At 42.5% G+C, this 16,825-nt stretch overlaps 1 protein-coding gene across 1 annotated transcript in view; it reads right to left on the reverse strand.

The window, feature by feature from the left end:
* HSD17B4 (hydroxysteroid 17-beta dehydrogenase 4) overlaps positions 1 to 5,187 on the reverse strand; it is a 68,012-nt gene extending 62,825 nt beyond the window's left edge. The window contains exons 1-2 of the mRNA XM_055698561.1: positions 5,033 to 5,187; positions 2,006 to 2,059 (exon numbers count right to left, since the gene is read on the reverse strand). Of these exons, the coding sequence (XP_055554536.1) occupies positions 2,006 to 2,059; positions 5,033 to 5,090 (112 nt within the window). The 5' untranslated portion in view covers positions 5,091 to 5,187. The remainder of the gene's footprint in view (positions 1 to 2,005; positions 2,060 to 5,032) is intronic.
* Positions 5,188 to 16,825: the final 11,638 nt, after the last annotated feature.

Raw genomic sequence — 16,825 nt, forward strand, 5'->3', positions numbered from 1 at the left:
CTCAGTCTGCAACATCAAAGGTCTTTAACATGACATCAAAGAAAAAGGAGTCAGGAACAGTACTAGGATTTCTCATCTGTCCTGGGAAAGAAGATTAGGCAATTTTGTGGTAAAAATTTATACAAAAACATTGTTAGTCTTGTTAGGACATTACAATTCTCTACCAAAGACATGCTTATATATGTTTAACGTTCACTTCAATAGTAATTTGCTGATAAAAAGCTTTATTAAATATTAGGGAAAATTTTCCAGAGGCAGCAAAGTACCTTAGGCTGAGTGTAGGCGCTAACAGTTGTGAAGCAAAAATGAGTACACAAGAAAGAACGGAGCTATTCTAGGACTGAAAATCGTAAATACACAGAAAGAAATGGGGAAGTAGACAGAAAAAGCTCCCATGTTGGGACCCACTAGTATTCCTTCTTATAACATACCTTCATTTCCTATGTTAAAAAAAAGGGAACTTGTTTTAAAGAGACTTGCATCTTGTATCTGCTTTAGTGAAAAAAATTCAAATTTTAACACAAGTAACTTCTCAATTCTTTAAAGTCAGAATCATAAGAGAACAAAAGTAAGAAAAATAAATACAAGTATTTAGAGGTAACCGCAAAGCACTGCTACAAGAAGGGGCAAAATGAGGTGCATTTTCCAAAGGGCAATAAGAAGTTTCCCTTACAGTCAGTTCTTAACTTACTGATTTAGCTATTGTGCAATAAGGCCACGACAAAAAGAGTATTAGCTGTGTCAGGCAATACAGCATTTCTTTCAGATTATTCTGGAAAGGCAGAACACCACTAGCTACACACAGTCAATACAATTAAACATTTGGGCTGCTTATAGTGACCTAATTTTTGGTAAGAACTTGAGATGAAGTATTCATGTTCTTAGTAAATGAGGTAACTATCAAAGGTGGTAACTACCAGAAAAAAAAAAACAGATTTTTTTTTGTCTACACACAGGCTTCGCAGTTTAACCAATAAATCAAAACCCAACAATTTTTATGAAATTTTATAAACTGAGATTGGGATTTTTACTAGAAAGCTAAAAATCAGTGAGTGAGTTCTTGTCTGTAATCTGTTAAAAACATTTAACCTTAAACTTCTCAACAATACCTGTAAAAGTTGATTCTTAGGCAGTCAAATCATAGAATCATTTTGGTTGGAAAAGACCTTAAAGATCGTTAAGTCCAACCATTAACATAGCACTGCCAAGTCCACCACTAAAACAGATCCCTAAGTGCCACATCCACACACCTTTTAAATACCCCCAGGGACTGTGACTCCACCACTTCCCTGGGCAGCCTGTTTTTGTGTTTGATGACCCTTTTGGTCAAGACCTTTTTCCTAACATCCATCCAATCTAAAAATGGCAATGCAAGCTCCTGGAGAATGTCCAAGAATATAATTTGACCTTCAGAATTAGCCTGTGATACAGCATATTGCACAGCTGAATATTCCCTGAAGAAGGTTTAACAAAATGACTACGAAACTATCAGAAAACTTTTACTGGGAGCTATCCGGCACTGTCATTGATACCAGATGGCTATTCTGGTTGACACACTGCAAAAAGAAACAATACAGTGTACTGTCAGCACATTCTGTGTTTTCTGGGGGCTACTGATACTGCATAACATTCCCATAACTTCCTTCCTGGGGAAAGGTACTAGAAGATAACACATTCACATTTTCAAATGGACATATTAAAACTTTCTGAACAGTATTCACCTAAGACAGCACCTTCTCCGGCCTCACTGTAAAGACTGGTACGCATGGACAAAAGTCCAGGAAGTGATCCGATTCAAACTAGCCTTCCAGCAAAGATAAGCTCTTGGACAAATTCATTTCATAAGAAAATAAAGCTTAGAAGCAAAATTTAAATAGCAAAAGATAAAACAGAAAACCATTAAATAACAAAGGTTACTGTCTCAAAGGGCATGGACTGTTGAATGCACCTTATGTGAAAAGGCAAAGGTTATTGTCTAGATCAAGTTAGTTAACATGAAACTTACCAACTACTGAAGCTCCTCTTTCGGCAAAAGCCAGAGCATACGCTCTGCCCAAACCTATTATAAAAAAAAGGTTAAAAAAAGAAAAAAACCTCAGTTTGTCTCCTGAATCACAACTCATAAGAAAAAGCGACACAAAAATTAATTGCTTAAAGAAAAACACACCAAATCAACACAAATACCTTGAAAGTTCAAAGTAAACTACTATTTCCCCCAGAAGTTCAAAGTTCCAGGTAAGTTCAAAACACAAAAGTAAACAAATAGATAACTGTAGATAAAACCACCAGTCAAGAGAAAAAAATCCCTATTCTTACTCTTTCTTACTGCACTCAACAGAACCATCAGGGAAAGCTGTCTGCTGCGGAGTTTGTATTTGTGACAGAAAAATACATTCGTAAGGCAGAAAGTTTAATGTCTTGATGTAACCTTTAAGGAGGGGATGTTTCAAGTTAATTAATTACATTCTAAGTGAATAAGATACTTCCCTGGTTAAAGTCAGTCTTTAAGATTTGAAGAAAAAACTGAACAAAATTTAACTGCGACTGAAGATGTACTGACAAAACCCCTCCAACTATCTGCACACAAAGAAATCACTTAATACCACAGTTAACCAGATCCATCCACAGTTTATCCATCATAACGGAAGACTGATTTTTGCCTCACATACAAGACTCTTGCACCTTTGCTCTGGCTTAGGTTCTAGGTATGTTGTACATCAGTTAATTGTTACGACAAATGATTTACAGAGATATTATCCACTGTACCAGGCAAAAGCTATTGAAATCAATTATGATGATCAGTTTTTTCTTCCAAAAGAAACTGAAATTTGAATTATCAAAAGACAATCAGTCAGAAAAAAGTTTTTCAGCATCACTTTGCCCCTCACCAAAACTTTCAAAGCCAGCTCTTAAAAGAAAAAATGGGGGGGGGGGGGGGGGGGGGGGGGGGGGGGCAGGGAAGCCAGAACTGTTTAGACTGTTTTGAAACACACAAATCTCACACCAAGAGTATCACAGGTGAGGTGCATATACATCCACTGCCTAAAGTAACCCAAGTCCAAGAAAACTTTTTTTTTGTTTTGAAAAGCCACACAACTTAGAACTGTGGCCTCCTCAAAGCCAAACAAAACCAAGACCATTCTCAATTGGCAAGCAAGGACTGCATGCCTAAGAATCAAAACTAATTAAAAAAAAAAAAAAAAAAGCAGCAGCTTGAATTGCTTAGACTATGATACTGCAGAACAAGCAGAAACAGAATTTCATGAGGGGTTTGCTCAAAGTGGAAAGAAGCTACTGTATTTTTAGATGCCCAGGTATGTCAAAAAACAAATTAGTGATCCAGATGTTTTAGACAAATTCCAAGCTCTGATCTGTTCAGCAGCATCCAAATCAAAAATCAATGTTGACAAACCATGCTATTAGCAGTACAGTCTAACTACAGTGCTGTAAACTAAATAAAAACAAGACAAGACCTAACCTGAAGTTAACAGGGTTTCCCTTTATCCTGGTTTAATTTTTATCAACCCACTTATCAAAAAAAAACTATTGTGAAATAAAACATCCAAGGACAGTTTTCTCTGTTAACAAACAGAGAGCCTGGAGTTTTTGAGCAGCCTACTACTAGAAGTACAAGGGTCACTGTACCTACTTACAACAAGCAATTTTTGCTCCATGCAGTGCTTTTTAGAAGCTTTGTTACTGTCAAAGTGTCTTTGTTTTGCTGTTACCTACGGTTTTAACCTGTTCTTTGGTGAGACTTGTTATATACAGTGAAGCATATAAATAAAGGTCTGGTAAAAGCTGAAAAGCACCATACAAAGATCTGGCCTCAATTATTCTCAGGTTTGTCACCTCCAGGTGATGCGAGTGGACTGTTCAGTGCTTTCCACAAAATCTCATATTCTTAGTCCACAAGACATCACATAACTCAGGCCCCCAAAATGACTCCTCTGGCTATGCGCAGCTCCACAAAAAAAAGCAAAACTTTACTGCAGGAAGGCAGAACCTTCTTAGAAGGTGGCAGAACAAGCGGCTTTAGCAGCTCATGACAACTACAAACTTTGCGCCTCCCTCATCTACTCAGCTTAGATGGTCACTGGAAATACCAGAGAAGACGAAGGTCAAATCATGCATCCAGAGGAAGAAGGAAAAAAAAAACCAAACAAACAAACCCAAAACAAAGCAAGAGAAGAAAAAAAACCCAAACCACCAAACATCAACAACCAACCCCACACTGCAACAACAAACACAAAACTATTTCTTGGCAAAACCAAGCATTCCACCGCAGAACCGCCTTCCCTCGAGAGGCCGGGCCCGCGCCCACCAACAGCACGGGCCAGCCCCGCCGCCGGGAGGCGTGTGCGTCCCCATCCCCCCGGCGGCGGGCCGCCCCCCGCAGGCGGGCAGGGCAGGCAGGGCAGGCAGGGCAGGCAGCCGGCCGCGGCCGCTTTCGGCAGCGGTGCTGGCACAGTCGGGCCCCCGGCACAGCCCCGTGCCAGGGCACGCAGGCGACAAGCGTCAGTCACCAGGCCCAAGCAAAGCCGTAAGGAATTAGGGTATCAAAGCAGTACACGGAGCACACCACCGGTACGGACCGGTGTGAAGCGGCGCGGCTCCTCCCGTGTATTTGAAGGACAGCGCAGCACGGGGCAGTACTCCCGCGCGGACCTCCAGCAGCGCCGGGCTCAGGCCGGCAGCCCCGCGCACGGCAGGCAGCACGGCGGTCACCCCCGCACAGCCTCGGCGCTGCCGGGCGGGGGGCGGCACTCGGCCCGGCCTGCCCCGCGGCGGGCGCCCCTCTCCCGCCGCCGCGCCTCGCCCCGCCACGGGCTAAAACCCGTTTCCAAGGGGCGAAGCCCTCACAGAGCCCCCCGGGTCCCACCGGCGGGCACGGCGGCACCTGTCAGGGCCGAGGGCAGCGGCGCTGGCGCGGCGCCCGGCCTCCCCTAGGAACCAGCCGCCTCCTGCGGGGGGACGAACCCCCCCGCGCACCGCGCCGCGCCCCGGGACGGGACAGGACAGCGCCGCTCACCTCCTCCGGCGCCCGTCACCAGCACCACCCGGCCGTCAAACCGCAGCCCCGCCGCCATGGCTCTCCGCCGCCCTGCGCCCGACTGCGCAGCCCGCCGGCCCGGCACCGGCGGGCAGGGCAGGGCGAGGCCGCGCCGAGGGGACACGGCGCATGCGCCGCCGCCGCCCCCTGGGAAACGTAGTCTGGGCTGCGGTGTCGGCCCGGCGGCCGCGGCGGGGCGGGAGCGGGGCCGCGTTGGGGCTCCGGTCCCGCCCGCTCTCTGTGCTCCCGCACCTCGGCAGGCAAGGCGAGCTGCTTGTGAAATACAGGCATTGCGAAATGCAGGCGGGCCGGTCTGCCCTGCTGCATGGCGGGCACATCGCCGCAGGTGTCTGAAGAGGCTGCAGCTAAGTAGGGTGGATCTCAACTCGGGCAGCCTGAATGTAGACATCACGCCTCCGCTTAAAGTTGATCTTTATTTACGGCTTTTATTTGTGTGGTGGTTTGTTTTTCTGTTGGGTTTTTGTTTGAGGGTGTTTTTTGTCTGGTTTATGGTTGCTTTTCTTTGGCTTTATTTACCGTTTCCCAATTCAGATCACTGCTTTCAGCCGTTGCAGCCCTGGGTGTGGGAGTTCTTTAGGTTGAGCAAGATACAACGCAAAATACATTCCTTCTCGCCCCCCCGATTTTTGCGGCCCCCCCCCACCCCCCGCGTGGGAGGCTGCACCGCCCTCCGGCCCGCCCTGTGAGGAGAGGCTGGGCCCACCCTGTGCCGGCTGCAGCCAGTTCCAGCCAGCTCCAACCCACCCGCAGCACGGCCGGGCCCTGCAGGCAAGGTGGCCGTGCCTTCATGGGGACATACTTGAGAAAGTGTTAGAAACACTGCACAGCAGCTGGGAGGGAGAAGCCTGAGAAAACAGAGCAGTGGCCCTGCAGCCCCCCAGGCCAGCGCCACAGGAGGGGCAGGAGGGGCTCCAGGGGCCGCAGCAGAGGTTCCCCCCAGCCCGTGGTGAAGCCCATTCAAGGCAGGCTGTGCCCCTCAGCCCAGGGAGGCCCGTGGTGGGGCAGGTACCCAGCTGCAGCCTGTGGTGGGGCAGGTACCCAGCTGCAGCCTGTGGAGGACCCCATGCTGGAGCAGTTCTCCACCTGCAGTCCATAGAGGCCCACAGCAGAGCAGGTTTTCTGGCAGCAGGTGCGACCCCGCAGGGGACCCACGCTGGAGCAGTTCTTGGAAAAGCTGCAGCCCATGGGGGCAAAACCCCAGTGAGGCAGGGGAACGGTGTGAGAAGGAAGCTTGCAGGGGTGATTGTGTCTCATGGAGCCAGCTGGTGGGTTACTTAGGAACGAACATGACTATTGATTGTGTCATTGCAGGCACGGTCTAATATGAGACCGTGTCATTTAAAATGTGATTGTATTGGAGTTTCATAGGGCCATTGCTCTGGATCTTGGCAGTAGATTTATTTCAGATTTTCCCAGTCATACCCACACAACTCAAGTGATGACAAACTTTATCTGAACTATGGGCAGGGATCTTATGCAGCTGTTCCTTCTTACTTGCTCGCTCTCCTGGCTGAGAGCACCATAAGCCTGAGCCTCTGGGAGCTGCAAACTCCCTGCTTCTTTGCATTGTCTGTCTTAAATTTAGGAGGTGCTTGGGGAACACCAGAGGATGGTGTAAGGAGTGCCCGGAATTCAGAGCAACTGACTAGCTTATTTGGTTGGGGAAATCATCTGGATACTTCCTCTGCACAGATGAACTTTAATTCCTTATTAACCTTTCTTGTAAGGTTTGTAAAGTTCAGATTATTTCTGGAGCTAGTAGAAAGAAAAATTGTTCGTGTTGCTGGAGATTATATCCTTGGCTGCCAAATGGTTTACTGTCTGCACTAAAGGAAGGTGATAGGTAACCAAGTGATAGCTATTTGGAGACTTCTAAACTAGAAGAAATTTGCGTTTCTGACCTCATATAGTCTGTAACATTCACTCCTTTAGAAGTATTAGGAATCAAGATGTATCGCCTGTGATTTTATTACATGGAGTTCAGTTTCACCGGAGAAATTGGGTTGAATACTATAATTGCAATTTACAGTTTGGGCACTAGAGGGACCATTGTGCTACAGTAAAACTGACAAATTTATCTACATATATCTACATACCACAAGTAATGAAATTCTTATACAACGAACCTTAAAAAGGCTCACTCACAGATGGAGTCAAAGGGACACTGCTTTTAACACACAGTGGTCTTACTTCTCCAATAGTTGCACTGGTGTGGTGGCATTCCTCTGGCTGTATAGGCACGTTATTCATATATATAGGAAACTACAAGAAATTGTTCTGGAGGCAGGTACAGGACAAATAAATGGTCTACAAGAAATCGTAAGTTTTAAGTGTGGGAAGTGTTGTTGAATGTACACAGAAACAACCCCTTGCACTGGATGTGTGTTATTCTGGCACTGTATTAATCAGCACAAAATAGCCTCATAACTAGTTACGCTTCCAAAGTTTACCTATTTCATTTGAATGCAGCCGAACTCAAGAGCTATTTCCCAACAGTAGGAGGCCCGGTGCAGTTCGCTGTGTATTGCAGAGAGACTGCAATACACAGACAAATACAGACAAAAAACATGTGTCTGTACTGCGCTGCACAGTAAGAGGAAGCTGTTTCCCGGGAAAGCGGAGCTGTGAGTCAGTTCGCGACTGCTCTTCCTGAGGAAGTAACAGATTGAGCTCATAACCGTCGGTGAGCTTTAGTTCAGCCTCGACACTGAATATTTTGTTTATTGTTGCTACCCTGTGGGATTGGGCTCGCACCTGGGAAAAGGAAGGGAAGTCTACCGGACAAGAGCAGTGCTGGCTGCTAGGAGAGCCACCCGGCTTGGCCCCGCCACAGGGCCGTGACACACCGTGTACCTTTAAAGGTACAGTGCACAGAAGAGAGCCTTGCACTGATGCAGCGTGTAGCCAGCGTGCTATCTGCTGAGTGTTGGGTACTCTTACTCGCACGTGTTTATTAGAAGTGTTAGGGGCATGTTTCTGTACTGTCCAGCAAGTTTAGGATGTAATTTGTTAGGGTAGGGGGATGCCCGCAAACAAACAGCACAAATTCTCAGTCAACTGTGCATACACTCCTGGAAACATCTAGTTCAGACAAAATACAGGATCTAATGCGGTCATTCTTACACCACCAAATTTATTTGCTTAATCCCTTATGTAATTGTATCTATCTAAAGCAGTATAGTTCTGTGTACATGGCTATAAATTAGTCCTAGGAGAACTTGGTTCATTTTTGGTGCTGGTTATGGCCTCTTCAGTGATCTTGAACAGGCCATTTCAGCTTTAGACTTTCAAGTTCTGTAGTATTGCCTGTCCTTTTTTTTTTTTTTTCTTTTTGTTTTTTTTTTTAAGAGGATGGGCTCTTCAGGGAAAAGGCTCTGCTCTTGAATTTGTCTGGAAGCTAGTAGGCATGTGCCCCAAGTAAGATCAGACCCTGAGTAGGCCCTGAGGTATTTCTATAGCACGATTTGTTCATTAGGTAGCTAACAAACAGGCCTTCTCAACAAGTCAGAATCTTTCATAGCTTCCTCATTTTTGTGCATAGACTGGGATTAGAATCAGCAAAGAGCCCACACTTCAAAACAATACATAAAATTGAAGTTTCATCAACAGACTTTTTTTTTTGAAAACACAACGGGAAGAGCACTGGAGTGAAAGTACATCATGTTTATATTTTATTTTTTTAAAGTTAAACCTGTCTGGTTTTAAACAGATCCAAAACAGAACCACTCAGAATGGAAAGGGGTTTGATGGGTTACTTTAACAGTCAGAACTGATTGGTCCCAAAGTCATACAGCTATCAGAAAATATTTGCATCAATCTGAAACAAAGTATGAGGGCAAAACACCACTACTGTTAACCAAAGCGGGGTGAGGTTGGGTGGAAACTTGAATGGAGTAGGTGTCAAGCCACACATTGATAGCAGGTGTCCAACTTTTGAATGAGTGAGCTATAATGGGAGATTAATAGCAGAATATCCAGATTACAAACTCAGCCAGACAGGGCTTAAAGTGGTTGAAACTGGTAGCAAAATAAGTGAGTCAAAAAGGAAGATCAAGTCACTTTATTTGGTCTTTTAGTGAGCAGTGTGAACTAACATACAATTGTCATTAACTCACTTATACAGCAGGCTTTTTACACCAGCAAATATTTGCCAAAAACCCCAAGCAGAATCCTGTAATACTGAGTATGATTATGGTTTTTTCTGTTACGCTTCAATGCCTAGAGCAGGTAAATTCTTCGATAAACAGGGAATTTTCATGTTGTGCAGTAAAATAAATTTGGTTTATGTTCTAAAGTAATTCTTTTTTGACTAACAGGTTAGGTAATCGGGGGTATTTTTGGCTTTGCCTCATTTATAAACTTGGGTTTGCATATTTTGTGGATACTGTAGAAGTCTTAATCTGACTGAAGAAATGTTTTCTACTGTCTGCTGCTATAGATGGTGAGCACCTTGGAACCTTTTTTTCAGGGTGAATGAAAGAATTGACTGCCTTGCTTTTACTCTATTTTTCAGTATTGCTAAAAGATCTGTTTGGACCATAAGGCTCATTTTTCAAGGCTCATTTTATTTGTTTTGTGAATGGTTTTGCTCACAGAGATTTTTAGAGGCATTTTTCCTGGGAACAAAGATTTATCTACAAATGTGAGGAAAGGGGGCAAACAGGTGTTTATTGCCATGACCGACGACTAGATATTGAATCCATTTTAGAAACTGTACCACCCATCCCTGAACACTACAAAAGTATGGCCTACAACAGATGGTACTTCCCCACAGCCTTAGTGCTGTAGAAGTGCCCTGGATTTTGAAGACATCAAGTTTTCTCCTGTGACCAGAGAGGCCTCACGTGCAGCCAGGTCATTGTCCCCATTTCCTTTCTCTCTGCAGCCATCCTCTGGCTGCCAGTGCAGAGAGGTCATTGAAAGGTCGCAGCCCTGAGCTGGCCACAAATGTTCATCTCATACAAACCAACCGTATATCCCAGCTCACCCGACTAATTACTCTCCCAGTGAAAGTGGTTAGAGAAAACTCCTTTGATTAGGTGTAGTATTTTATGTGATAGACCCCCTCACTGGTGATAGAACCACCCCCCACGCCCCCGAGGAACTCATCATAGCTAGCATACAGTGTTTTTATTGGTTCTTATCACCTGTAGAACAGCAAATAGTATTTCCATTCCAACTTGCATTCTTCCGTGTTCTTTTATTTTCCTCTGAGCCTACAGCAGTTATTACGTGGGGGGGTTTCTTGCCACTGAGTCCACTGTATGTCACTCCTAGAACCGGCAAAGCAGCTTGCCTGATGCGATGTTTAAGAACAGCCTACTCTGTAGTTAAGAGCAGGTATATTCTTATGAACCAACTGCAAATGTAAATGCAAACATTTTTGTAGCTCTCGTCAACAACCCACATCACAGGAGGTCTCATCCCCGTTTTGGCAAGAAACGTTAATTTTGGCATTTGTTGCACATACCACTCAATTAAGTGGAAAATCCATGCTGGGGGCACAAGCAGAGCACTATGGAAACTCTCCATTTTATTCCATCAGAGACCTAGGGTTTAAGGGACTCTGAAGCCCTGGGTCAGTCAGGGCTTGGTGGACTGCTGAGCTGGTATGTAGGAACACATTAGTAGAACAAACTCACTAAGCAGAAAGTAGTTGCTTGTGCACATATACAGCTTTGAAAATACATCTTGTGCAGGTTAGAGAGGTGCCAGCAAAAGGTTATGGTGTTGCTCCTGTAACACAACCACTCCATTTTATCCTAAATGTTTCTTCATGAAAAATCCATTAACTTGGTCTCCTTGAAGGCAAAAAAAGGAGAATTAAAACCACATGGACTACATTAAGAGGTAAAAAGACTAGCATATAACTATATGTCGCATTCTGCAGAAATCAGATGGATACTGGCACCACTACCAAGTTACGGGTAAATAGACTCTGCAGATGAGCTGAAGCTTTGATGAATAGATGGAAGACTTGAAATGCCTCCTGAGAAAACTGATTCAGTGCAGTTGCTTCCTGAGTTAACAGCCATATTGAGCTTTAGAACAGCCAAAAATTCCAAGAGGTTCTGCTCATAGAATAAATCAGGCAGCTTCTTTAATAAACAGAAAACATACACACAAGCCACTTTTAAACTGTGCCTCCTAAAACAGCCCCTTCGCTCAAGCTGCCACCAAGGGCGTTATAGAGGTCTTAATCCCAATGTTACAGAAGCTTTCTGTGCGCACAACAGCACACATATTCATTCGCCCCAGATAAATAGCAGACTTCCAGTTGTCTCTCAGGAATACCCACTCTGCCAGCTTAAAATGCAAATGAAAGCCAAACACCACAGGTTCAGCTTGACTATATTCTGTGGTGAGAATTCCTCCCCAACCTGCAGTAATGAGCAGTTTTAGTCAAGAATACGTGAAGTATGCAATAGCCCACTGAGAATCAAGACGGGTAGATGGAGAACAGCCGGTCAAGAAAGTAGCAACGTCAATGCCTTTTCCTGTAGGAGCCCCACCCCTTCAGCACTTGCTTTGCTTATCAGGAATGAGGTGGGAAGTCTGAATTCCTCAGCCAAGGTTCTCGCAGCTCCAAAGAGTAGCAAAAAACTAGTTTTCATTGATACTGTTTTGTAAAGGGCGTCCTTCCCTGTTTCATATTTTGCAGCATGAGTTCTCAACTCTAGCTTTGGGGTTGCAGTGGCATAGGATACTGGAACTGTAAGTTTAAACATACTGTCTTAGGCAAAGTCAAATGCCTGTGCTTACAGCAGGCAGTAGACCTTATCACGGTGAAGATGGCAAAGCAAACTTAATGAGATCTTTGTCTGATCACAGCCCTTTGTCCCAGAAAACTGCTGAGCTTTCCTTACCACTTTTCCGTAATGGTTTCTTACATGATGGCACAGCAAATGTACCTTTGGGAGTGTCCATACCATTGAAATCAAGTTAGGCAGCCTGTAACTGAGATGATAGCTTTTCAGTTAGGCAAAGACACTCAGTTTAGTTCCAAGGATGAGATCACTTTTCTGTTGCTGAATTATCAAGATCCTTGAGATACAGAACCAGCTTTCTTGAAACCAACAGCTGATCTCATGTCATGTCCCTGGACCAAAGCACTTACTCCCCCCGGCTCAAAGTCTTTTATTTCTGCAATCTCTTAGCAGGCCTAGCAGATGATAACGCTGCAGGTCTTGACTTTCCACAAAATAAAACTGAGCCACAAACAAAGCAAAAACACACAGTATCTCAAATCCAGTCAGTGAAATAAACTGAAAGCATCATCTAAGTGCTTCTGGAATGGGGAGAGGCTGTCCCGGGAACCCTTTCATGTCACAGGAACCCTTAATTAACAGCAGTCTATAAACAGCAAGGGGACTTTCTTCTCAGGACCCAAGCCAAGCCTGGCTACTGAAATAGATTTCTCTAATGAAAGGAAACTAAATTCTGCTCACAAATGGCAAGTAATTTTTCAACACTGTTCCATAATGAGTAGAACTGGTTCATTGCCATTCCCATGCAAGAAAAGAAGGGTTGGTGGTATACGGGCCCTGATGTTTTATTCCATCTACACCATCATACTCTTTGTATTAAAAAACCTTACATGATTTACATGTAACAATGTTTTTGTGGCTTGGCCAGAACAATCAACAGTAAATGAATTCTGAAAAACTTCATTCAAAATGCCCCACAGATGTGTTGCAAATGAAAAGCTTTAGGTTGCCATGTTTAAAGACCAGTGGGGTTGATACTCTGAAAAGGTGCCAGCAGTAACTGTACAACAACTGGGTGAAAAACGAACAATTTTCTCAGAACAACCTTCAGAATTACATTGACCAAGTTGTTTCTTTATAGCACACTGAACATCTACTGACTGATGAAAAAAAGAAGGTACCTAGGAAAATCAGATAGAGTACACAAGGCTGACTTCTGTTGTGTTTCAGCTTGTATTTATGTGCATAATAGAAGCATACTTAAAACCTAAGTATTTAATACAAACTGAAATAGGAATTAATTTGTCATGAAGCCAGTGGAAAGTATGATTTTAAAATCCAGTGTTAATGATTTTTAGAGTAGACAGTGGAAGAAGGTCTTACATGTGATGGCAAAAGTAATTTATATCTAAATCACAGTAACGGTAGGAAACTCCACCTTTGTCTTCCACCTACCATACCAGGACTTTCCCACAGGGGAGAACAACAAATAGCAAACAGGTTTTGGTTGCTTGGGAAAGCTGGGCAAGTCATTTACCTCCCTAATTCCATTATTCTTAATCATTATAGGCTGCTGCTTTGCTTGATACCGGGTAATTATGTGACATTGCAAAGCTATGAACTACCTCTTTTCAATTTTCTCCCTGATAGAAAGAAATGATGTAAAGAACCTTCCTCCAGAAACTGTGACAGCAAGCAGAAATTTACAGATTGTTTGGATCTATGTCAGTTTCATTCATTTCCAAGCTTGCAAGGAAAAGCGGGTATTGATTGGCAAATGTCCTGCCTGTAAATACCAGCTTTAAAACTGGGAACAAGAACATTAAAGAGTAAAACTGAATACTAAGAGAAGGTAAGTCCCTTCAGCAGTTTGTGGTTTAAACATTAAAAAACCTTTATTTGCAATACAGAACAAGTGCTACCGTAACAGAGGGATCTTTTAGACATAGCCTGTAAGGCAATGCTACTCCTTTATTTTCATAGAGGGAAAACAAATCATGTGTAAACCTAAAATATTTAATACTATAAATATAAGTGACAAAGCTGCAATATAATTTCAAGAGCAGTATACAAACTTCAGTCTGAATAATTTAGTATGCATTCATTTTTTAGAACTTCATTCTCTGTAACAGTGAATGCAAGGGTGGTGGGTTTTTTTTAACAAATTGGAAATAACAACTACATTACTTAGTCTAAACTTTCTGAGTAATAGCCACAGCATGGTTTTGGGTAGCAATTATTTTTTTCCCTAGATAGATAGGAAACTTTCCACTTGCAAAAGAAGTTCCATTTATGTGCAAAACATAAAAACAAGACATTACAGAACCTTTCTGGACAACGATAATCTCCTTTGACAGTTGTTTTATCCAGAGCACAGATGTTTGCCACTTAACCATGAATGTTGGCTGACCTGCCCATATCTTAATGAAAAACAGTTGTAAAAAAGCTTCTCTGCAAATGGTTATGCAAACAGGAATCTTCATGATCATGCTGAAGTATACCCTCTGTAAAACATTAAAATGCACAACCTTTTTTTTTAAAGGCTCAGATATGCAGGTGCTGAAATCACAGCTAAGTGCTTACTGTACTAAGGAGTATATAAATTATATCCAAAACAGCATTAACAACTGAATCAAGATGTAGATTATTCTTTCAGATTTCAAGTTACATTGGGGAAAAAAACCCAGTGGAACTGGTATTAAGCTGGTTTTGGTTTTTTTTTTTCATTAAGTGGGTAACATATTCTATCTACTGGTCTCCTTAGATGCACACGCACTGCAATATAATCTTGGGGTGAAATGGTAGGGAAGGAATAGACCTGTCTGAAGAGTAGTTCTGCTTGGAAGGGCAGGAAAACCGTGTAAGGCCAAAGGAAAGCTATGGTAGCAAGTCACCAGATGGTGAACACTCATCACAGAGATTACTATCTAAACCCATACAACGTGCAGTTTATCTGTCCTCCTTACAACGCTTGTCATCTTTGACAATGATGTACTTGGGAGTAGTGTGGATTCCTCTGCTAGATCATGACACATTCTGGTCCCTTGATAAGTTCATGCAGAATTCTCGTTTACATTTGAATAGTCACATTATAGCTGTTACAGCTACAACAAGGGGCTGGAAAGCAACTGAAGCCAACTGCCATCAAAATCAGCTCACTGCTTCCATGAAATAATGCTATCTTTTTAGGGAGAGATGTGAGAAAGCGATTAGCTATCTCCTCACTCCTTTATTTTACAGGAATTTCCTTTATGGGTGGCGGTGAATCTTTTTTTACATGAGATCTGATTTGGTATTTTCCTAAAGAATAAAAAACAAAAAAAACCCTAAAAAAACAAAACCACAACACACTAGTTGCTAAAAGCTTCCAGAATCCTGATAATCTCTGTACCTTCTAAATGGAAATAAATCTCAAGGGAATTCAAGAATAAGGCTTGTAACTTACCCAGTTGTTTATTTTTGTTTGTCTGTGCATACACACAAATACACACTAACTTAAGGGGTGGGCAAAAGTTCTAGTGAATCCCTTTTGAGGTGGTACACACAAAATGGCCATGACAACCTCCCTGTATCTTTTCTTTGTATGGCTGAGAGCACAGTTATGTCTTGCAAAAGGTATCCCGGGTCTGCCTTACCACTTTTTCAATGCATCTACAAGTTTGTAACATTAGTTTTAACTTCCACAGCTTCACCAACATACATTTTGTTGGCATTAGGCCCTACATATTAGCTAAACATTGAAAGGATGTTACAAATACAAACCACCTAGGGTACTAAGATTTAAAAGCCTATTGTAAAATGAATCCATGATGATTGGATTTTAATATACTAGTAACTTTTACCCTGTTAAAACAGTGTTGCATCAGTTTTACAACACAGCATAATGGCATTATGCTACCCATAATTAAACAGTACTACTGTAACCTTTTCTAAACTCATGTTAACTTTCTGCTACAGGGTCAATGTTTTAATACAACAAGTGTATTACAAGGAAAAATGCTATCAATTTATTTCTGAATTTTGATAATTAAAGCCACTACTTATGTGTATTGCAGGGGGAAAAAAACCTGCAAAAGTACACAGCTTGAGTGCTATGTTGTGTTATTTATAAAGGTAGGTCTTTGGAAATCCAGTACAATTTTTTTCTTTCATGATTACAGAAGTCACTTCTTTGTAACTGAAAATGAATGCCAGACAAGAACTATACCTACAGCATCTCAGAAGAATACAACTAAATTGCGAGCTAAATATAATGATAGCTAAATATAATACTAGTTGTCAAATTTTTATGCTTATAGTCAGATCTCCATGCACAATTTTTACTTTTTCTAGAAAGTAAATGGCCAGATAATGCAGCTGAGTAAGAAGTTACTGTGTTACTGAAAATATACATAGTTTTGAATACAATATGGCTCATACACATGTAAGTAGGTGTTCGCCAACTATGTACAAAGACCATTTAAGCAATTTTTGTCTCAGAGAAAATTCCGATTTGAGCAGTCAAAATATTCTGGGTCATGGCTGAAGAAGATGTGTCATGGTTTACACCATTTTATTATTTACACGTATTATTATGTCTGATTCTAAACAAGGTGCTATCCTGTCCTACTTTCAGTCGCTGCTACCACTCACTATAAACTATGCTATTTTGGAGAATCAAAACACCATTTAGAAACAGGACTTGTGAAGAAAATGGTTCCAATTTCTAGAAGTCAAGTTCCTTCTTATTCTCACCTCAGAGAAGACTTTGGAAAGAAAACAAACAGCTTTCTCCTTCTAGGTGGGAAATAAAAGAAATAGGTGGAGCAAATACATCAGAAACTTTACAATATGTGGGATTTTCCTCATGACGTTGCATTCCTATACATGACTTCTGATGGACAAAAGTACAACATATTTACTGTTTTAAGTAAAACATAGGGAAGGGATCTTAAAATGGTATTCCTTCAGATGTCAAGCTAATAATCTGTTTCTTGGCAAGTTCCAGTGTACTATCCTTACATTCCCAGTTGTTCCAGCCTAGTAGTACATTAACCTTGTCTCT

The sequence above is a fragment of the Falco cherrug genome, chromosome Z (genome assembly GCF_023634085.1).
Source record: "Falco cherrug isolate bFalChe1 chromosome Z, bFalChe1.pri, whole genome shotgun sequence".
NCBI lineage: Eukaryota > Metazoa > Chordata > Aves > Falconiformes > Falconidae > Falco > Falco cherrug.